The following is a 21,443-nucleotide window of genomic DNA, read 5'->3' as shown; positions in this document are numbered from 1 at the left end:
CTGAGATGAGCGGGGAAGAGGTTTAGATCACCTCTGGGGTCGTCGGCCAGGTTGACAGCAAGGGTCCATCTAGTTGTTTTTTGTGGGATCATGGCTGTGCTGGGACACGACAAAAATAGACCCGGCTTTGCAGGACCCCTTGGGCCAGAGTATAGAGGCACTGAAAGGACAGGACCTGCTGCTGAGAAGGCTGGCTTGGGTGTCCACATAGGCGGTGATCGCCGGGGGGTCTCGCCTGCACTATGCACGCTCAGTCACTGCCAAGTCCCCGGCCAGTGCTCAAGCTCTGCCAGATGAACCAGATCCCGAGGTCCGGGTTTTGCCAGAACACCAAAGCTGAAAGGAAGATTCCAGGGCTCCAGGACACTTGAGGTTTGCAATTTTATTAAGAAAACAAAAATGTAAGTTATACAAAAAGAGTTCCGTTCAGATGGGTGGCCTGGCTGCTAGGCATCCTGCTGCTGGATGAAGGGGTTGGGGATGGCCTCCATGCCATCCTGCGGGCAGATGAGCACCACCGAAGTGCCCCTGCACACCACCAGGCCCAGCTGCCGCGTGTCCTCTGTGAGCTTGTACTGGTCGTCGGGGTCTGTGGGAGAAGAGGGGCAGCAGTGACGCAGTGTGGGAAGGTGCCCGGAGATGTGCCTGGGTGGGAAGTGGGGTGAGGGCGCTGCGGGGAGGGAAGGCAGGCCAAGCTCTCACCCCCCACCCCCGCTTCCCCCAGTCCACTGGCAGCTTCTCTGGAGAACAGAGAGGCTCAGGAAGAGCTCTGGAGACGGCCCTGTGCAGCCTGCCCTCCTTCCACAATGAGAACACAGCCCTGGGGAGAGGGACTGAGTGCTCAGAGGGGCGGTGGGGAGAACAAAAACCCATCTGCAGAAGCTGGGAGTTCCTGGAGGGCCACCATTCACCCCCGCACCAACGGGCTGTTCCCAGCGGTGAGGGGGGGGCGGGGGGGGAGTGACAGCACATGGAGGAGAGCTTACTCTCAGAGATCACTGCACAATGGGAAAGGCTGAGTTGGGGTGCCACTCCCCATTCCCAGACCCTAAGGACAACAGCAGTCCAAGCCTGCCCATTCCCTCCTGGAGCTGCAGGGATGGGTCTGGCTGGCTCTGGGCCTGGGGCTGTTCTGGGGTGAGGAGAGGGCAAAAATTCGCTGGACCAGCAAGCTGGGACCCCATGTAAGTGCATGGCACACACCAGCTCATGTGGTTCTCCCAGTAGCCCCACAGGGTTAGGCTGTCCTTTCCCAGAATGCCATCTGCCCGAGGAGGCTGGGCCAGGACCCCAGCAGCAGGACTCTGGGTAAACCCCAAGTGGAGAAAGAAAACAAGAGCGGGCAAGAGGCCCCACAGGGCTGCTCCTCCCACAAAGAGGGCCTCTGCCCGGTGGTCTCTGATACTTGTGTGTGGCCACATTTACTCTGCACCAGAGTAACGTGTACTTCAACATCGACAGTCCCCGGAGGAGCGAGATCCCCTTCTCTCCTGAACCTGGGCGCTCCGCTGTGCCACACTCACGCTGAGCTGGAGGGTCTGGGGACTTGTGGAGACGGGAACGGGAAAGGAAGGGGAGGGGACCCTTTGCCAGCAGCAGGGAGTTGACAGACAGGGACAGCAGGAGAGAGGGGGTAGGATGAGTCCCCTGCGAGCCAGCTTTATCGCAGCGGGTGCAGCACCTTTCTAGCCCCACCAGGCACACTTCAACTCCAGCAAGTGCTCAGGGTCCGTGATAAGTGAATCCAGAAAACACTCCACCCCTGAAGTCCCAAGATGACAATCTACTGAGCCCCACTGGGACAGTGGGAGAGCAAATACACCTGTCAGTCATCTGACCCACCAGGCACCACGTTCACGGTGGATCAGCATGTGGGTGGCAGCTTAGGAACAGTAAGGAAGGCCTGGCAAGGACGTTTCCTAGCCCCGTCAGCTGCACTCACCTCGCATGTACTCGATAGTGCCGTCCAGCACGAGGTTGAGCAGCGGGTCAAACCCTTTCAGGATTCCACTGGCTTGTCGGAATCACCAAGCAGAGAAGAGAGACGGACAAGCATAAGATCAGTGGTCATTCTGGGGGAAGGGCGAGCCGCACGCGGGTGTCAGCACATGAAATTGGGGTGTTCTCACTGGTGCGGGGCCACCCTCAGCCAGACGCAGGTGTGGCAGCAGCCTCTCCAGGGACAGGACAGATGGAGGACCAAAGGGGGAGCAAGGGAAGGGCTCCCGGGAGGCGAGTAGTGACAGCTGACCCCATACCATCACCACAGCAACTGTCGGCAAATTCGCCTGCACCTGTTTTGTAAACAGTTTAACTGGCGCCCGGCCACGCTTGTTTGTTAAATGTCGCTGTGGCGGCTCAGCTGCTGCAATGGTGGAGTTGAGGAATTGCAAGAGACCGTCTGGCTAGCACAGCTGAAAATGTTCCCTGTTTGGTCTTCTGCAGAACAAGTCTACCAGCCCTGCCTGAGCGCGGGGCCCTGGCTCTGCTTCCTCTCCTGTTTACAGCTCTCCTCAACTCTGAGATGGCACCCACCAAGTGGGGTGATGGAGAGTGACAAATCAATAATATATCTGGGCACTTGGCCCTGGGCGGGCGAGTGAGTCCACACCTGTGGGTCCTCCCTTCTTACTGGGGGAGGTGCTGCAGCAGATGGGTGGGATTCTCAGATGAATCCAACATTCCACTCACCCCCCCTGTGGTGTGGGATGGGACTCTCGATCAGACATCAGTCTGTGGTTAGGCTGTAACAGAGGGCTTTGTGGGTGTGATCAAAGTCCATGAGTCAGTCCACTCTTAGTGAATCTAAAGGAAGGCTATGCTGGGTGGGCCTGACTTGACAGGTGAGCCATTAAAAGGATGGGCCCTTTCTGAAAAGAGAAGTTGAAAAAATGAGATTTTCCTGCTGGCCTTGAAGGAGTCAACTGCCATGCTGTGGACAGTGTCTGTGGCAGGGGCAGTGGGCAGCCTCTAGGAGCCCAGAGGGTCCGTGGCCAACACTTGCCAGAAAATGGGGACCCCGGACCTGAGATGACAGGCTCCCAGAGACACTCCCTTACTGCAACCTCATTGGAGACCTGAGCCTGAGGCACCCAGAGTCTGGAACCACAGGTGCTGAGAGAGAAAAATGGGTTGTTGAAGCACAGAAAATGAACAGAAGGGACTTCCCTGGTGGTCCAAGTGGTTAAGAATTCATTCTGCAGTCCAGCAAATGTGGGTTCCATCCTTGGTCAGGGAACTAAGATCTTACATCCCATGAAGCAACTAAACCCATTTGGCACAATTAAAGAGACCTGGCCTGGAGTCTGAGACCTGATGCAGCTAAAATTAATTCAAAAAAAAAACAAAACAAAACACAAGCGCCTTGAGAAGCAGGAGCCCCATCTCCTCTCCCAGAGCCGGCATGGTGCCAGTGTTTGTTCAGATTCAGAGCCTCAATGGGCCAGGTACCTAGATGGGCAGACACTGTGTTTTTAGCCACTCTGATGCTACCCAGTTGTCCACATCTCAGAGAAGGGGTCTGGATCACCATCTTAGGAACAAAGAAAGTGAAGATCAGAGGTAGCTGAATAAGTGAAACACTGGGTGCTCACTGTCAGGAACTTGGCTAACAATGTTACCCTTTAATTTCACCACCACTGCTGAGGCAGGTGGAGTTAACAGCCTCTGACAAGTGAGACAGACTCAGAGATGGTAGCAACTTGCCCAAAGTACCACAGCCAGTGAGCTGGGGCTCTGCCCTGGACTGCACTCTCCACATAACCTTGCATCATCTTTCCAGCCAGTCTCCTCACCAGATCTCAGAGGGAGATGCAGAGTTAAAGCCTCACAGTAACTGAACAAACCTGCCAAGCCCTGACAGCTGCTACCAGGAGCTTATACCAAAGGACCCTGACTTGGGATACTGAGTCAAGCAGAGCTTCCCAGAGCAGCTGAGAGCTGTCTGCCTCACTCAAAAGCAAAAGGCTCATTCTTTACCCTGGAACTGCGGTGAACAAGGAGATGAGGTTTGCTTTTAACAGGTGCCTCAGGTGGCTTCGTGGAAATTGAGTACAGGGCCCGGGCTCTCAACTGGGGCAATTCTGCCCCTGCCAGGGGATACTGGGCCGTGTCTGGGATGCCTGTGGTCATCAGGACTAGAGGGCTCCTAGAATCGAGTGGGTGGGACCAGAGATGCTGCTCCACACCCTACAGCGCCCAGGACGGCCCCCTACAGAAGAACAATGCAGCCTTAATGTCAGCAGTGCCGAAACTAAGAAACCCTGGTGCTGAAGGGGCCCGTGAGGGGCTGGGGCAGCCGCCTGGGTAAGACAAGACCCAAAGGAGGCAGAGACCTGAATCCCAGCCCCTGTGGCTTCGGGTGAGGTTTGGGCCCCTTTGCGTGCATCAGTTTCCCCACCTGCAAACGGGGTGTAACCGTTCCTACCCGCCAGCGCCGTCAGCAGGCCGGACGAGTTGTCCGAGCCAAGCGCCTAAAGCGCGGCCCAGGCATCCGTTACCAGTACCGCCTCCCGTTACTCCTCGTGGACCTCGTTACTCCTCGTGGAGGGGGAGGGAAGCGGGGCCTCACCTTCTCTGCCTCCCTGGAACTTCACTCGGATGGTCTTGTCGATGTACTTGGACAGGTCCAAGATGCTCTCTTTCTTTTTCTTCTCTTTGTCCTGCAGGGGATGCAGAACGCTGTGAGGCGGGAAGCACGGCCGGACTCTGCCCAGTCAACCCCGCCAGCCCCACCAACCCGGCGAACCCCGCCAACCCCACCATCCGCGCTGCACGCTCACCGCCATCTTGTCGCGCCGCGTCCCTATGCGCAGGCGCCGCCACTGCGCCCTTTGTACCCTACCCCGCGCGCATGCGCGAAAGACGCAGGGCGCCTGCGCGGCGCTCTGCGCTGGGGCGTTGCTGGGAAACATCTGCCGACGCCTGTGGCGGGGACCGGGCGACATGGCGGCGGCGGCGGCGGCGCTGGCGCGGCTCGCAGCGGCCTTCCTTCTCCTCGCGTCCCAGGTGAGGGCGGCGCCGACCCCGCTGGCCTCGCCGGCCGCGGTGCCCCGGCTCCTCACCCCTCCCCGGCCCCGCGCAGAACCCCGCCCTGCCCGGCCTGGGGCCAGCTTAAGGGATCCGCGCCCCCGGTGCCGGCAACCCGCGGGCCTGGGGCCCGTCCGTGACCTTGCGGGTCTGTCCCCCGGCCTTTCTCCCTTCCCTGTCTGGACGCCGTTCCCAACCGTGGATTCCGCTGACTGGGTTCCGCCCGGATCTAAAGTTTGAGGTCCCACTACCCCGCTCCCGATCCGGCTCCTGCTGGTCTTGTCTCGGGGTCTCCAGCCGCCTCTGGGACGCCCCTCTCTTACTCCGTGGCCTTAGCCGGGGAGACTACCCCTCTCTGACCCAGGCATCCCCTTGAAAGCGATACTACCCCCATTCCCCGTGGTTGTAGTCAGCTGTCCAGCGTGGCACCCAGTGTCTGGCGGCGTCTAGAAGCAGCCAGGAGCCCAGTCTTGGAGTGGGGTCGAATCGCCGCCGCATCTTTTTCTCCCTTGACCTTGGCAGAGGAGTTCCCCGCTTTGAGTTGGTCGTCTGCAAAAGGAGGATAAGTGTACAGTGCGGTGTCAGCGAGATGATGTAGGGGATCACGAACGCGGGGCATGCTACTTGTTTGTCACTTAATCTCAAGGGTCACCACTGGGGGACAGACCTGGAGATGGTTGATGTACATTATCATGAGTGCATTTTTTATTTTCCAAATCCTCCCTCTCTCCCCAATTCCACAACTCTGGAAATGGTGCCACCCCGCCCAACAGCCTTACAAACCGGGCCATTAACCGTGACCTTTCTGTGCCAGCCCCTCGACCTCTGCTTCAGCCTGCTGGCTTCTCTCCAAGGCCGCTTTTGTCTCCCAAATTCCCAGTTCATTTTCAACCCTGCAGAAGGGATCTCTTTCAAAGTGTGTCAGATCTTGTGTCCAAATGAGAGCTTTCTGGTGCCAGGAAGCCACTGGCACATTCAGGAGGACTCTGTGATCCGGCTGACAGAAAACTACCCTTTGCTTCCAGCTCTAGCGTATTAAAGGCACTCTGCTCGCCTGGCTCTGTTTCCCTGAAACCTAACTCCCCCCAACATTGTGTTTCTGGTTTCAGCTTAGGGGTGCCACATTCCCAGCAGCTTTCTGGCCCACCCTCTCCCCAGCTGTTTTGCCAGCCCCCAGTACTTCCCCCAGCCCTGTTCGCTTGTCTTCCTCAGCAGTCTGACCCATTGGAAGCAGGGACTTTGAGCTCTCTAAATATTTAGGGGAAAAAAATATGGCAAAGTGATAGGTGGGCGAAGGGTCACAAGAACACCATAGAAGGAAGGGCACAGTTGGCCTGGGAATGCCTTTCTGAAGCAAGAAGCAAGGAAACCCTGGAGGGGCGTTCTGAGGGATGAGTAGGAATTTGCTGGGTCAAGAAGGTGTTCCAGGGAGAAAGTTGCAGGTGACGATGGCAGGGCTGGAGGTGTGAGATCTGGTGATTTTTATTTTTTTAATAGCAGATACTTATTTAATTTTTATTGGAATGTGGTTGATTTGCAATATTGTGTTAGTTTCAGGTGTATAGCACAGTGAATTGGTTATATATATATATCTACCCTTTTTTAGATTTTCTCATATAGGCCATTACACAGTATTGAGTAGAGTTCCCTGTGCTATACAGTAGGTCCTTGTTGCTGTTTAGTCATTAAGTCGTGTCCAGCTCTTTAATGACCCCGTGGACTGCAGCCCACCAGCTTCCCAGTTCATGGGATTTCCCAGGCAAGAATACAGGAGTGGGTTGCTATTTCCTTCTCCAGGTAATCTTCTCAACCCAGGGTTCGAACTTGAGTCTTCTGTATTGGCAGGTGGATTCTTCACCACTGAGCCACGTGGGAAGCCCATACAGTGGCCCTTGGTAGTTATCTATTTTATACATGATAGTGTGTACATCAGTCTCATTCTCCCCCTCGCCTCCTGCTGCTAAGTCGCTTCAGTCGTGTCCGACTCTGTGCGACCCCATAGACAGCAGGTCACCAGGCTCCCATCCCTGGGATTCTCCAGGCAAGAACACTGGAGTGGGTTGCTATTTCCTTCTCCAGTGCATGAAAGTGAAAAGTGAAAGTGAAGTCGCTCAGTCCTGTCCAACTCTTGGCAACCCCATGGACTGCAGCCTACCAGGCTTCTCCGTCCATGGGATTTTCCAGGCCAGAGTACTGAAGTGGGGTGCCATTTCCTTTTCCATCACCTCCTGAGAGCTGATGGTTTATCTGAAGATGGTGAGGGTCCGCTGTAATGGCCTGTAGGACGCTCCAGTGGTTACACCTGAGGGAGGTGGAGGCCTGTCAGGTGCTCTGCTGGGCGGGGCTGTGGAGGCAGCAGCAGTGGGAGCGGCTCCAGCATGGGGTAAAGGGCAGGAGGGGTATGTGGCCTCCATGGGCTGGGGTCCAGGGGAGTAGACTGGGCTGGTCGGAGCAGGGTGCTGCGGTGTTTGCACTTTATTCCCAGCTGGCTGAGGGTTTTGAACTTCACCCTGAGTGTGGGCAACCAAGGAGTGTGTGGGAGTGAGTGAGGAGGGCACCTGGGCCTGCTCTTCCTAGGACAGACCCCTGGGCATGGTTCTTCATGGCACCCAAAGGTATGGCCAGCTCTCCATGGGGCCAGAGAATGCCTGCTCACCACTGTGAGCTCACTCCCGATCATTCTGTGACTCTGGACAAGGGATTGGGCACCCCCACGCCATTGGTACAAGTTGTGTATATAGTGGCCAACATGGGGCCTGTTACTCAGCAGATCTGAATTCGTGGGTGCCTTCTCTGCCCCTCACCTGCCCGTGTACCCCTCCACCATCCCCCCACCTGTCCCCACCCCTCAACTCCCCTCCTCACCCACCCTGCATCTGCCCCTTCACCCCTCCACTGTCCCCCTCCTGTCCTGCTCCCCTCCCACACATTCCTCCACCTAAACATCTTTTAAGTTTCTCAGGTCCTGATTACCCCACCCTCTCCTAGAACTCACCAAGTGTTATGTAGACTGCTCCCCATCTGGACCCCTTAGCTTCTCTCTAAGCACCCTGGCATGGATGCTGTCAGTGTCATCTTGAAGCATAACTTCTCTTGAAGTTCCTGAACCTGCTGTATGGCTGTGATGCATTGGGAGGTGGCCTGTCCTTAATGGCTTTTCTCATTCTCCAAACTGGAGTGGGCAGTTCTGGAATGGGGGGATGGAGGGGCACTGAGAGCTCTGGGCCCTTTGGAAGACCTGCTCCCAGTCCTGTACCTCCCCTGGGAGGAGACCGTATCCACAGCAAGACTGTGCTGTCTGGGCTTTGCCACAGGCCCAGGCTGATATCTGAAGGGAAAGCCAGCTGGGCACACAGTGGTGGTGGTGGTGGGGTCTGGGACGTGTACTCTTGTGCTTCTAAGTGACCTTTTTAAATTAAAAAGAAATGCTTCTAGCCATTCCCGTGTTATACAAGCAACTCAGGGCTCATAGACCAGGGGTCAGCAGACGTTTTCTAAGAGCTTTTTGGGCCACATGGGCTCTGCTGCAACTCCCTGGCTCTGCAGAAAGCAGCATAGGCTCTGCATTCAGGAACCAGGCAGCCATGTTCCAGTAAAACTTTATTGACAAATACAGAAGGTGGGCCGGATTCAGTCTGGGCGTTGAGGGACCACAGCCTCCCTGCAATGGCCCAAGGTGGGGGCGTGGCAGGGACTCTAAGTGGGGCACGGTGGTGGGGAGAACCTGGAAGCTGGGGCTCCTAGTCCTGCCTCAGGTAGAGGAAAAGGGGTTGGCTGGGCCAGGGGCACGTGCAGGATGACACTGACCTTCCCTCCCTCAAGTGCTGGTGGCAGCGCCTGCATGCCTGGCTTCTCTGGCGCTCCATGCCCTGTAAACACAGCTTTGTCAAACACACCTAGCAGATCCAGGTGACACACCAAGACGCGGGGCCAGCTGGGCTGGGGTGGTGGGGACCCCAGCCCCTCTCTGTGCCACCGCCAGCTGACCCTGGCCTCTGTTCACAGAGGACCCGGTCTTCTGAGAGCCAGTATGTGTCCCAGGCATGTTGTCGGGGCCATGGCCCCGAGGGGACCCCTTGCTGAGTCAGAGCGCCCCCTGCAGCTACAACACCTTCTGGGGTGGGTGTGGGTCTGTCACCAGCACAAAGGGGCTCCTGCCTGTCGTCTCTGGGGAAGATTCTAGGGGGATACTGAGGGGTACAGTCTGTGTCTCACCTCCGGGTGGTACAGAGGGATGGACCTGGGAACTGGTGTGTGCAGAGCTGGGGTCCCATTGGGTCCCTCTGGCTCCAAGAAGCCAAGGGGCTGGGGTGGGCCCAGGCCCTGTGTATGTGTGGTGTGGCTCTACTCCTCCCTTTCAGCCATTGGAGCCACATGGAGAGGCCCTGGCACAGCCACAGTCAGCGCGCAGATCTCCCTGAGGAGGCTTGGCCCTGCCCTCCTTTGTGTCCACCTGAGCTGAGGGCCCCAGCTGCGCTTTTCAGAGGGCGGGCATCCAGAGCTGGGCGGGGCCTTGGGCCAGCCCCTGCCTACTCTGACTCCACCCCCTGTGCAGGTGGCCTGTGAGTATGGCATGGTGCATGTGGTATCTGAGACCGGTGGCCCCAAAGGCAAAGACTACTGCATTCTCTACAACCCACAGTGGGCCCACCTGCCGCATGACCTCAGCAAAGCGGTGAGTCCAGCAGGCAGCCTTGTGCTAGGACCCCTCCCCATGGGGCTCCCCAACCAAGGCACCTCTCCCTCCACTCCTGCCCTGGGTCCCTGGGGGGACTCTGCAGGATGGATCCTGGGGAGGGCCCCTGAGGATGGAGGAAGGGCTCTGCTGGGAGTCTGAGGAGGGACGTGACCCCAGAGGAGCTCCCAGCCTCTCTGGGCCTCGGTTTCCTCGGTTGTAAGTAAAAGCTTGGGGCACTGCTGCAGGATGTCCCCTGTCTGGGGCATCCCATCCCTCCCACCATGCTGGGCTGGGGTGGCTGGCCAGAAATCTTGAGACGGGTGACACAGAGGTCTGCCCATCCCTGTCGTTGGGGCGGCTCAGACATGCTGCTCCCTGGTCTGGCCTGACTCCTCCCAGAGAATACGGATGCCCAGTGCCTGGTTTAGCAGGTGGATCGATTGTCATCACCAAGACCAGAGCTCCTGCCTGCCCGTGTGGTGTCTGTGATGGGCTGCAGACGCCCCCATCTGCCTGGTGATTGGGGCCTGTGTGTTGTGTTGTATGCTGTGTGTAAACATGCATGCATGTGTGTCTGTGTGTGGTGTGGGTGTGGGTTGTGTGTGCCTGTGCGCATGTGTGTGTTGTGTGCTGAGCGTGGTGTGGGCTGCCCCCCCGACCTTGCAGTGAGGCAGTGTGGGGGTGTCACTGGTGGCCTGGATGCCCCGCGGGGTCCCTGCCACCTGGCTGCCCGGAACACCATCCCCTCTGCCTCTCTGAATGCCTTCCTCCCTCAGTCTCTCCTGCAGGTGCGGAACTGGACCAGCTCTGTGCTCTGCTCTCCTGCTGACCTCCCCCCCAAAGGCTTCAGCAACCAGATTCCGCTGGTGGCACGGGGGAACTGCACCTTCTACGAGAAAGTGCGGCTAGCCCAGGGCAGCGGGGCCCGTGGGCTGCTCATTGTCAGCAAGGAGGCGCTGGTGCGGCCCCCAGACCTCCTGGGCAGCTTGGGGCCCTGGGGGCGGGACCGGGTTAGGGTGTGAGGCAGGGGTCTGGGCGGAGGAGACAGGGAGCTTGGTTTTCAGACTGGTCTGGAGGGGGTCATGTCCCAGAGCTGTGCTTGGGGTATGACCAGGCCTGGGGAGGATCTCTGAGTGGGTGGATGGCGTGGATCAGCCTCTTCCTCCCTGAGACTGACTGGTACCCCCAACCCAGCCCTGGGAGGGAGGGGCTGAACCCATAGGCTTGCCCTCCTGGCCCTGAGGACCCTGACACATGCAGGACCCTGCTGAGGGCTGGTTGGGTGTTGGTGGCTTGCAGTGCCCCACCCAGGGGCAGTCATTCTCTCCTGCCCCCGTCCCCACAGGTACCCCCGGGAGGCAACAAGACACAGTATGAGGAGATTGGCATTCCTGTGGCCCTGCTCAGCTACCGAGACATGCTGGACATTTTCCAGGTAGGGCTCCCCACCTGCCCCCCACCATCTGCAGCTGGGCCAGGGCCTGGAGAGATGGGCCCACAGTGCTGTGAACCTCAGGAGAGGAGACCCCGACCTTGCCCACGTGCCAGAGACCCTAAATGCCAGCCCCCCTCATGCCCTCCTGGCCTAGCCTGGCCTAGGCTGACCAAAGGCTTGGTCGTCTTTGATGTGGGGAGTTGGGTCCAGAGCAGGTGAGCATCAGCACATGAGTGAGGTGAGAACAGTCGGGGTCCCACTCTAGGCTCCCCGTCTCCCCACCGAGGGACCCACTGTCAACCTCCCGGCTGCTTCACATCTCCCTGGTTAGCTCGTCCCATCAGGGCCCACTTCTCTGGGGTCAGACGTGTTGGGAGAGGGCGTGGGGTGGGGCAAGGTGGGGTCTCCCCAGCCTTAGCTCCGTTGTGCTCTCCGAGGCAGACTTTCGGCCAGGCAGTGCGGGCGGCGCTACATGCCCCCAAGGAGCCCATGCTGGACTACAACATGGTCATCATCTTCCTCATGGCCGTGGGTACCGTCGCGCTCGGGGGCTATTGGGCCGGGAGCCGGGATGTCAGGAAGTAAGTGCCCCATGTGCGTGGGTGGGTGCCAGCCAGGCAGCCTGGACACTGGGCAGGGAACCGCGAGAGGGGCCTCTATAGAAAGAGAAAGGCAGCATGACACCCAGGAGACCCGCTGAGAGGCCCCCGGGTTCTGGCCCAGCCAGGCAGGGGCGTCCCCAGGAAAGCGAGCCCCAGCAGCCCGGGGCAGCCTGTAGGACAGTTGGGGCGTGGCCGGGGCGGCCCCATGGGACCCAGAGCCTTCCTCCCAGAACGCCGCCACAGCCTGGCCCAGGTGCCAGAGCCCCACCTCCGGCACCCCTCCCTGTGAGGTCCTGGGGGCAGGGTCCTTCGTCAGGGAAACCCTCATACACACGGTGGGCCTGGATGGGGGCCAGGTGCGCTGTCCCTCGGCTTGCCCCTCCCCGCCGTCCCTGCAGCCCCAGGAGCAGTGCTGGCCGCAGGGCGCCCCTTGACTGGCCCGTCTTGCCAGGAGATACATGAAGCACAAGCGGGATGACGGGCCCGAGAAGCAGGAGGACGAGGCTGTGGATGTGACGCCTGTCATGATCTGTGTCTTCGTGGTCATGTGCTGTTCCATGTTGGTGCTGCTCTACTTCTTCTATGACCAGCTTGGTGGGTCCCCTGCCTCAGCCCTCAGGGCGGTGTGTGTGTGGGGGGTGGAGGCTGTGGTCCCTGCCTTCAAGGAGTGCCTGGGGGGGAGGTGCGCCCCTCCCTTTCCTTGGTGCACCCACCTGCCAGGGGAGTGAGGTGCAGAGCCCTCCCTCAGCCCCTCACTGCCCCCCGCCCCGCAACTCCCCCCCCAGTCTATGTCATCATTGGCATCTTCTGCCTGGCCTCCTCCACCGGCCTGTACAGCTGCTTGTCACCGCTCGTGCAGAGGCTGCCGTTCTGCAAGTGCAGGTGAGCCCCCGGGGTGGCCCGCACTGGCTCTGCTCCTAGGGGTCCCACTCTGCCACCTCTCGGCCTCTCCCCTCCCCTGTCCCCACCTCTGAGGCACCACAGCTTCCGCAAGGCTGAGGACCCTCTCCTGAGCCCTCAGTCAGTCTAGCACAGTGCAGGCATATAGCAGGTGCCCCCTCAGTGCTGGCTGGGGGCTCATGGGGACGTGGGGATGGCTCTGAGTCGGCCTTCCTCCCCCCACATCCCATTCAGGGTCAGGCCCCCTGGGATCTGGGTAGGGGTGGGGGGCGCCAGGTGGGGCACCAGGGGGATGGATGGGAGGCTTTGGGGTGGGAGTTGAGCCGAGCCTGCGGTGCTGGGCAGACAGCGCTGTGAGGGTCAGAGCCCTGATGCCCCTGCCTGCCTGCAGGGTCCCCGACAACAGCCTGCCCTATTTCCACAAGCGCCCTCAGGTCTGCACACTGCTCCTGGCGCTGCTGTGTGCAGCCGTCAGCGTGGTGTGGGGCATCTTCCGGAATGAGGACCAGTGAGTGCAGTGCCGCCGCCCCAGGGGGGAGGGGGGCAGCAGGGTGCTGTCCTCAGGTGCTCTGACCCCCTCGCCTCCCCGAGCTGTCTGACCCGGGCACTTGGATCCAGGCCAACTCCCAGTTATGAAAAGGCCTGCTGTCAGTGCCCTGGACGCAGTGGCTGCATGCTGTCCAGGTGCCGACCAGGCTCAGGATGGCTGCCCAGCCCTAGCTGCCTCCTGGCCTCTCTGGTGCCCTGGGGTCTGCAATTGCAATCTGGGCGGAAGAGGCCACTGGCATTGCTGACCGGGTGTGGAGCCATGGGCTCAGCGGCAGCCTGGATGTGGCCTGGCGCCACCAGGCTCACTGCTCTGCGCCTGCAAACACCCGTGTTCCCTGGGCAGCCTCCCCCCAGAGGCAGCCACTGCCAGTCCCCATGTCCCTGCCCCTGCTGTCACCGACACCATCTGGCACTTTCTCTGAGCTTCTCCGGGCCGTTAAACACTCTTGGCTGTGCTGCTGTTTGGAGCCACAACAGATTTAACTGGCAGAAGGAAAACGTGAAAATATTTGGAGTTCTCTGTACACAAAAAGAATATGAGCTCTCAAGATTAAGTCCCAGCCAGAAGGCCCACTCCCCCACTTGAAATTAGAACAGGCCCTGGTTTCTACCATGTCTGGGCACCGATGCAGCCTGTGAGCCTTCACTGTTCCCACCAGTGCCCTGGCCCAGAGACTCTCACCCTGTGCTCAGATGAAACTCTGAGGATTAGGGGCAGGGAGGATGGAGCAGGTGGTGGGAGCCAATTTCCATCAGGGGAGCCCCAGTACTGGAGCTTCATCACAGCATTAACTTGCAAATTTGGAAGTGGCCCTGCCTCCTAGGGCTCCAGACTGTCCTCAGAACCCCAAGCCTCTATTTCCCAAGAGTGTGTGGCACCTGGCTGGATGAAGATGGGGTGTGTGTGCGAATTTTGTTTTTCTAAATCATTTAAAAGGTATTTTTGAAAAGAAGTTTGAATCTGTAGTTGCATGCCCCCCCCCCCCCCCGGTCCTGTGCCCCAGGTGTGAAGGCCACTGCTGCAGAGGGACGGGGCCCTGGCACTTGGTGGGAGGCTGGGCACTGGGTGGCTTGGACCTGGCGGCCTGGGAGGGTGGGGCCTGACCTGTGGAGGCTCTCAGGAGACCCTGCTCGAGGATGAGGCTGTGCCGCCTTCCAGGTGGGCTTGGATCCTCCAGGACGCATTGGGCATCGCCTTCTGCCTCTACACCTTGAAGACCATCCGCCTCCCCACATTCAAGGTGAGGGTCCCCTAGGGTTCAGGGAGCTCTGGATGAGGGGTAGGGCCTCCTGGTGTCTGCCTACTGCCCTCCTGCCACGTGGCCTCGCCCAGGGCCTTCTGCTCTGAGCATGGCCCCTTGTAGGTGGTATGGTTTTTGCTTTTCTGTCCCTCTGGCCACCTCGGGCTTGAGGATTAGCACAGGGTTGCCTCCCCGCATGACTGCTGCACCAGTGACTGCTGGGCTGAGGGGATCCTCCCTGGTGATGGTGCTGTGCTGGTGAGGTGAACAGAGGAGGAAAACCAGATGAAACCCACAGGCAGAAGGATGGGGCTCTTCCTGGAGCACCAGGCTGGCACTGGGACCCCGGCAGCGGGAACCTAGAGACACAGGGAAATGCGAAGATGGGTGTCACCTGCCCAAACTCGGAGCTGGCTGCTCACAGCCATGTGTCTCTTTTGAGTTTTCCATCAGGAACTCAGAAGCAGAGGGGATTCCCTTTTGGTCCAGAGCTTAGGACTTGGTTCTCTCACTGTTTACAGCCAGGGTTCCATCCCTGGCTGGGGAACTAGAAATCCCACAAGCTGAACAATGCTGCCAAAAAGGAGAGAAGCCCAGATCTTCGCTCTCCCTGAGCGTCGGCTGCCCATGCTCTGACGCTCTCGTCGATATAGCAAGATGTTCCTTTCCACAGGGAAAGTCTGAGCCTTGGGCTGGGTTGCTGACGCATCCTGGAGGGTCTGTGTGTCAGCACCCTGGGCAGGGGTGGGGGTGGGGCAGAGCTGGCGGAGGTCCCCGGGCAGAGGGCAGCCCTCCGGACGCCTGGTCCATCTGTCCGTAGGCCTGCACACTGCTGCTGCTGGTGCTGTTCATCTACGATGTCTTCTTCGTGTTCATCACGCCCTTCCTGACTAAGGTGGGCCCTGCCGCAGCCCGTGCCCTGCCCTTGCCTGCCCACACCCCATGTCTCCACCCCAGCCTGCCCATGCCCTGCCCCCTGGTCCGGCTGCTGCATTTAGCTCCTCCTGAGGCAGCGTCCCCCTTCTCTTAGAGCGGGAACAGCATTATGGTGGAGGTGGCGACCGGGCCTTCGGACTCAGCCACCCATGAGAAGGTAGGGGTATCCTGCGGCGAGGTGCTGAGTGTGCAGGGAGCAGGGCTGGCGGGTACTGGAGACACTGCCCCTCTCTGCAGCTGCCCATGGTGCTGAAGGTTCCCAGACTGAACGCCTCACCACTGGCCCTCTGTGACCGCCCCTTCTCCCTCCTGGGCTTCGGGGACATCCTGGTCCCAGGTAATGGGACTGGGCTTGGGTGGCCTGGGGGTCTCTGGGGGTGCTGGGCCAGAGGGGCTGGTGGGTCAGTGGGCAGAGGTGGAGCCTGGCTGGGTGGGCCAGGGCGGCGGGAGGTGACTCCACGGAGCGTGGTCTCAGCTACACAGACCTGCCCCCTCTCCAGGTGCTCTGTCCCCAAGGCCCAACCCCTCCCAGGTGGCGCCTCACCAGGTGGCTCCCAGGCTGGGAGGTCTCAGGCACCTGCCAGGAGTCCAGGGTGGCACCGGGCCTGCTCCATGGTGGGGCCCCATCCCTCCATGGAAACCCTGTTGCCCAGATGGGGCACGGCCAGGCCTCTGCCCCCAGCTTCTGCACATGGCCTGTCTCTGCAGGGCTGCTCGTGGCCTACTGCCACCGCTTCGATATCCAGGTGCAGTCCTCCAGGGTCTACTTCGTGGCCTGTACCATCGGTAAGCCCACCGCCGGGTCTTCCACCCACATCATGGCCTCCTCACTTTACACTGTGGTTACTGTTTCTCTTTTCTTTTTGGTTTTCTTTGTCTTTCTCTTTCCTTTTGTCTTCAGTTTGTTTCGTTTGCAAATTCATTGACACCAACAGGATGCTTCCTCATTTTCTGTTGAGCCTGGTGGTTTCTAAGATGGTCCAAACCACTTCTCTTGTCCCACTGGGTCAGCTCTTCAGGATGAGTGGGGTTGCAGAGGGCACAGGCCCTGCCACAGCCACCAGTGGGCCAGGCGGACGCAGGCCGGCCTTCCCAGCTGGCGTACTTTAGAGCCACTGCTGTCCGCCCTTTCCCTGATTTCCTGAGGTGGAGACCTGTCCTCCATGCCAGCCCCCAGGGTCACAGTCCCCAGGCTCAGCCCGTCCACGTGCACCTGCAAGGTCCTCCCTTTGAACCGTGTGTCAGATTGTCCTGTAGTTCCTGTCACTGAGATCCCTAGTTTGTTCAGATGGATCACTTCAGGATACGTGGAGAGTCCACACTGATAATCTGGACTCTCCCAGCACAATCCTATTGCTCAGTAACATGGAGGTGAGGGGCAGGGCAAGTGGTCTGGAGTGGAGGCCTGTGCTGGAGATGAGGCTCTTGGCCTGGAAGTAATTGCACTTGTGCAGTTGCAAGGTCAGTACAGCGGTCAGTGCAGTACCACACTCTCTGCTGGGTTCAGGCGACCCTTTCTAACTCCTCATCGCATTTGCCGAGCTGTATGCCCATCCTCGTGCTATCCATGCACGGTTGCATTGACACAGCCCTAAATAACACCATGTTTATTCTGAATGAGGAGCGCCAAGTGTAGACACCATCTCACCCTTCAGGGCTTTCATGTGATCACTCAGGAAAGATTTCCTAATTCTGTACGTATGTTACTTTGGTTCAGATTATTCTTCTGATTAGAAGTTTATAAAACAGAGATATCCGGACACCTCTGCAGCTCCTTCTCAGCCACCCCAAGGATTCCAAGCCCTCTCATGGCCGCCCCCGCCCCCCCAGTCTTGGGGCTGACCCCTGCGTGGGCTCTTGCCTGCTCCAGCTGGGCGGTGGGGCATGTCCTGGAAGGTGGGGAGGATCGACTCCTGCTGCGTCACAGTCACCGTGGGGTGACACGCTGCCCATCTCTGTCCCTGCAGCCTATGGCATCGGGCTCCTGGTGACGTTTATGGCGCTGGCCCTCATGCAGCGTGGCCAGCCCGCCCTCCTCTACCTCGTGCCCTGCACGCTCGTCACCAGCTGTGCCCTGGCACTCTGGCGCAGGGAACTGGGCGTGTTCTGGACGGGCGGCGGCTTAGCGGTGAATACCAGTTTGCTATGACTGTCTGCGAGCAGTAGTAGCCTAATAAGCCCTAACTAGAGTTAAAGTTGAGTAAGCCCTCCTAGCCTCACACCTAAATCCCACAGCCCTCGTCCCGGGTGCTGGGTTTCCTCCCCTCCTGCCACTGCCGAGGTGGGAAGGCATGCGGGGGGCGGGGGGTGGGGGTGGGGGTGGGTTACCTGTGCGGGTGTCGCTGGGAAGCAGGTTTCCACTTGGGCTTCTTGCTGCTTTGGGGTGGGCGAGGCCCAAGCTGGGTCCTGTTCTTGTCTGAAACCATAGAGGAGTGGGACGGAGGCCGCACCCTGTGCAGGACTGGCCGTTGTAGTCCTGGAACTCAGGGATGGATGGCTGGCCCCTTGGGAAACCCCCTCCATCCCCCGGGCCTGTGTCTCCCGGGCCTCCAGCTCCCCCTTCAGTCCGCCTACAATTGGATCCTCCCCCAGGCTCTCGGGAAGGCCTCCGGGGCTCAGTGCCCACCCTCCTCAGAGCTCTCCCCAGGGCCTGGCTCGGCCCAGAGCGGGTGGGTGGGTTCTGGAAGGTTCCCGGGGGAGAACAAGCCAGAGCAGTCAGGTCGCGCCCTCGCGGGGTCCCTGTGGTGGTGGTGCAGGACTCAGCGCAGCCCCTCTCCTGGTCTGAGCCCACCCTCGGGGGCTCCCCTGCCCTCCCGTCAACCCCGCTGCCACGCCAACCCCAAGCCTCTTCTTAGCAGAAGGATCTACCTCAGTCGCCCTGGGCGCCCGCCCCCGCTGACGGCCCGCAGCAGCCCCGTGCCGACCCCGACGCCGCCCCAGCCCCAGCCCCAGGCCGGCAAACTCCTGACGAAGACGCGGTCCCAACCCCTCCGCCAGCGGAGCAGACCCCAGAACCGTCTGCGCCCGAGAAGGAGCTCGAGGCAGACGCGCCCTCCCAGGGGCCCGAACGCCTCTCGGCCCCACCCGGCCCCTCGGCCTAGGGGAGGGTGCAGACTCGGCGCCGCGCCCCGGACTGGACCTGCGCGGCCCCCAACTTGGTGCTCTGGTCTGGCCGATGCGCACGTCCTCCTCCAGCCCGCCGGCCGCAGCCCGGCCCCCAGCCCTGCTCCGAGCTCGCGCGGCCGTGAAGCCCCCGGCCGGCAGAGGCCACCCCCGCGCGCGATCCACCTCCTGCGCGTGGTGGTGTCTTGGGGAGGGCAGAGCGGCACCCCCGCCGGTGGCCTCAGACACGCCCAGTTTGGTGCTTACCCCGCTGCTGCTTCCCTGGGGTCGGGGGCGGGAGAGGGAGGGGCTCTGGTCCGCAGGGCCCCCGGGGCTTGGACTGGGGCTGTCGCTGGTTCGGTGGGGTTGGGACCCCGCGGTGAGTGCACAGCCCCTGTGCTCCAGCTCCTCCATATTTTAATAAATGGCCACGGCTTTTTGAGATCTTGGTAGTGTCGCCTCTTGGGGTGCGAGCCCCTCGGACTGCTCCTCCGAAGCAGGGGGGGTGGCTGGCGCCAGGCCGGTGGCCCTATTTTGCCTTTCCGCTTAGAGGAACTCGGCCCCCACCCTCGCCGCGGTCACCTGCACGTTCAGCACCCCATCAGTGCACGCACCTGGGCCTCCAGCTACCGCGGGCGGGCGGAGAGCTTCCGGAATGTGGGAGGGGGTCTCTGGAACTGGCTACGTCTTCTACCTCACAGACAGGGTTCTCTGAACCTCAGGACGGAGATGCCACCGCCGCCACGTCGGGCTGGCCAGGGAGCCACCGCCCGGACAGGCATCGGGGGCTGTGGCCGCCAGGGCCCCGGCCTACTCCTTCACGTCCACGACGAGAGGCGAGGCCCAGACCCTACGACCGCACGCCGGCTCCGCGTCCCTCCCGTCCCGCCGGTCTCCAAACCATGATCCATTCCAAATGATACCAGCGCCAGACTCACGTCTCAGCCACGCCTCCGAGGAAGAAACCATGTTTGTTTCTGAAAAAACAAAACCCAGAAGATGTCTTCCACCTGTTTATGTGTTTCCTAAGAAGAACAGGTGACCCCGCGGTTGGGTTGGGGTGGCGCAGCTGGACCTGCCCCGCCCCACCCCACGGGAGCCCCTGGCCTCGGAGGCGGGACGGGGAGGCAGCCACCGGGCAGCGGGGGTGGGGAGGGAGGGTCCGAGCGGACCCCGTCCTTCCCGGAGGACCACGCCTTCCTGTAAGCCATTTTGTACGTCGTCAATGTTCAAACGCGGATGGCATTTTTCTCTCTCTCTCTCTCTTTTTTTCTGTTTCTGAAGTTTGACAAATGTCAAGGAATTCAAAGCGGGATATTAGTTCATGAAGTTTCCGTTTGCAGTTTCTGCCTTGCTTCTGTTTGAATCTTGTAATTAAACACAGCTTTTGATATTTATGCCCGGGCGTTTGACTTTTCTGTGGTTCAGTGGGTTGGGAGTAAATGGGCGGGGCGGGGGGGTGGGGGCGCAGGGAAGCTGTGAGGGGAAGCCCGTGGTGGGCCTGACCCAGGAGGCCTTGGTCCTGCAGTAATTCCTGTGTGGAGGGACACGTCCTGAGCAAACCCGCAGCCTATGTGGGTAGTGCTACCTAAGCCAGGTTTCAGCTTTGCCGCTGAACAGCCACTTGTTCTGACGAGCGGGGCCTCGTGGGGAGGGGCGAGGAGTAGGGTCTGTTGCCTGCGTTTGGCGCTGTCAGCTTGCCTGTGCTGATCTAAGAAGCAGGGACGTAATCACCCATGGCAGGAACCTCAGGCTGTCAGTAAAGAACCAGGTGGTCATTGTCGGAGCCTTTTAGAGCCACACGGTCGCTGTCAGGACCAGTCAACCCAGCGATGTAACCAGAAACATCAGACAACAGTTAAGCAGACAGGTGTGGTTGTGCCCAAAAACTTGGTGGACACCAAAATGTGTGTTCATGTCATTTTCAGAGATCATAACATACTCATTCACAATCAGTTAAAAATATAGAGAACAGACTTGTGGACACAGCAGACAGGAGAGGGTGGGAGGAATTGAGAGAGCAGCACTGAAACATACACGTTACCATACGTAAAACAGCTAGTGGGCATTTGCTGTATGATGCTGGGAGCTTAGCCCGTGCTCTGACAACCTAAAGGGGTGGGATAGGGTAGGAGGTGGGAGAGGACATCTATATACCTATGGCTGATTCACATTTGATGTATGGCAGAAACTAACACAACATTGTAAATTATCCTCCAATTAAAAATAAATGGTTGCTGTTCTGTCATTAAGTTATATCTGACTCTGTGACTGCATGGACTGCAGCACGCCAGGCTTCCCTGTCCCTTTCCATCTCCTGGACTTTTCTCAAACTCAGGTCCATTGAGTTGGTGATGCCATCCAATCATCTCATTTTCTGTCCTCCCCTTCTCCTGCCCTCAATCTTTTCCAGCATCAGGGTCTTTTCCAATGAGTGGACTCTTTACATCAGGTGGCCCAAATATTGGAGCTTTAGCTTCAGTCCTCCCAATGAATATTCAGGGTTGCTTTCCATTAGGATTGACTGGTTTGTTCTCTTTGCAGTGCAAGGGACTCTCAAGAGTCTTCTCCAGCACTGCAATTTCAAAGCATCAATAAAGTGAAATATAAGTAAATAATAATGCAAATCCTTTGCTTAGCAAGAAGCTGGGCAAAGACAGGCAGCAGCCCCAGCCATTAAGATCCCTGCCTATCCATGGGAGCACTGGGCTTCCCTTGTGGCTCAGCTGGTAAAGAATCCATCAGCAATGCGGAGAGCTGGGTTCGATCCCTGGGTTGAGAAGATCCCCTGGAGAAGGGAAAGGCTACCCACCCCAGTATCCTGGCCTGGAGAATTCCATGGGGTCGCAAAGAGTCAAACACAACTGAGTGACTTTCACTTCACTCACTGCCCGTGGGAGCACTAGAGTATGTCAGCTGATGCCAGACCCTCCTTCAGGCTTCCAGGCCCAGCTCCTCCAGGCTCCCACCAG

General features: G+C 59.3%; 2 protein-coding genes across 7 annotated transcripts; one reads left to right on the top strand and one right to left on the bottom strand.

Moving 5' to 3' along the window:
* Nucleotides 1-367: 367 nt before the first annotated feature.
* LSM7 (LSM7 homolog, U6 small nuclear RNA and mRNA degradation associated) lies at nt 368-4,814 on the bottom strand. 2 transcript variants are annotated; one of them, XM_065934101.1, is made up of 4 exons: nt 4,782-4,814; nt 4,571-4,661; nt 1,943-2,014; nt 368-589 (listed from the first exon to the last, which is right to left on the bottom strand). In XM_065934101.1, the coding sequence occupies exons 1-4, from the start codon at nt 4,785-4,787 to the stop codon at nt 447-449; spliced, it is 312 nt and encodes a 103-aa protein (XP_065790173.1). In that variant the 5' UTR covers nt 4,788-4,814; the 3' UTR covers nt 368-446. The 2 variants fall into 2 exon arrangements, with proteins under 2 accessions (XP_065790173.1, XP_065790181.1); XM_065934109.1 differs by having other exon boundaries at nt 4,762-4,794.
* A 66-nt stretch (nt 4,815-4,880) lies between these two features.
* On the top strand, nt 4,881-19,868 carry SPPL2B (signal peptide peptidase like 2B). Of its 5 annotated transcripts, XR_010660886.1 has the most exons (16): nt 4,881-5,007; nt 9,584-9,703; nt 10,483-10,665; nt 11,052-11,141; nt 11,583-11,722; nt 12,195-12,337; nt 12,529-12,625; nt 13,035-13,151; nt 14,352-14,433; nt 15,254-15,328; nt 15,464-15,526; nt 15,607-15,706; nt 16,078-16,155; nt 17,337-17,497; nt 18,225-18,527; nt 19,173-19,868. XR_010660886.1 is itself a non-coding variant. In XM_065918104.1 (15 exons), exons 1-15 carry the CDS (start codon nt 4,945-4,947, stop codon nt 18,468-18,470), a joined length of 1,755 nt encoding a protein of 584 aa, XP_065774176.1. In that variant the 5' UTR covers nt 4,881-4,944; the 3' UTR covers nt 18,471-19,868. The 5 variants fall into 5 exon arrangements, 4 of the variants coding, with proteins under 4 accessions (XP_065774176.1, XP_065774175.1, XP_065774177.1 ...); XM_065918104.1 differs by having other exon boundaries at nt 18,228-19,868; XM_065918103.1 differs by having other exon boundaries at nt 18,225-19,868.
* Nucleotides 19,869-21,443: the final 1,575 nt, after the last annotated feature.

The sequence above is a fragment of the Muntiacus reevesi genome, chromosome 1 (assembly GCF_963930625.1).
Source record: "Muntiacus reevesi chromosome 1, mMunRee1.1, whole genome shotgun sequence".
In the NCBI taxonomy this organism is placed as follows: Eukaryota; Metazoa; Chordata; class Mammalia; order Artiodactyla; family Cervidae; genus Muntiacus; species Muntiacus reevesi.
Note: the sequence above shows the minus strand (reverse complement) of the source record. Positions and strands in the feature narration are given on the sequence as shown.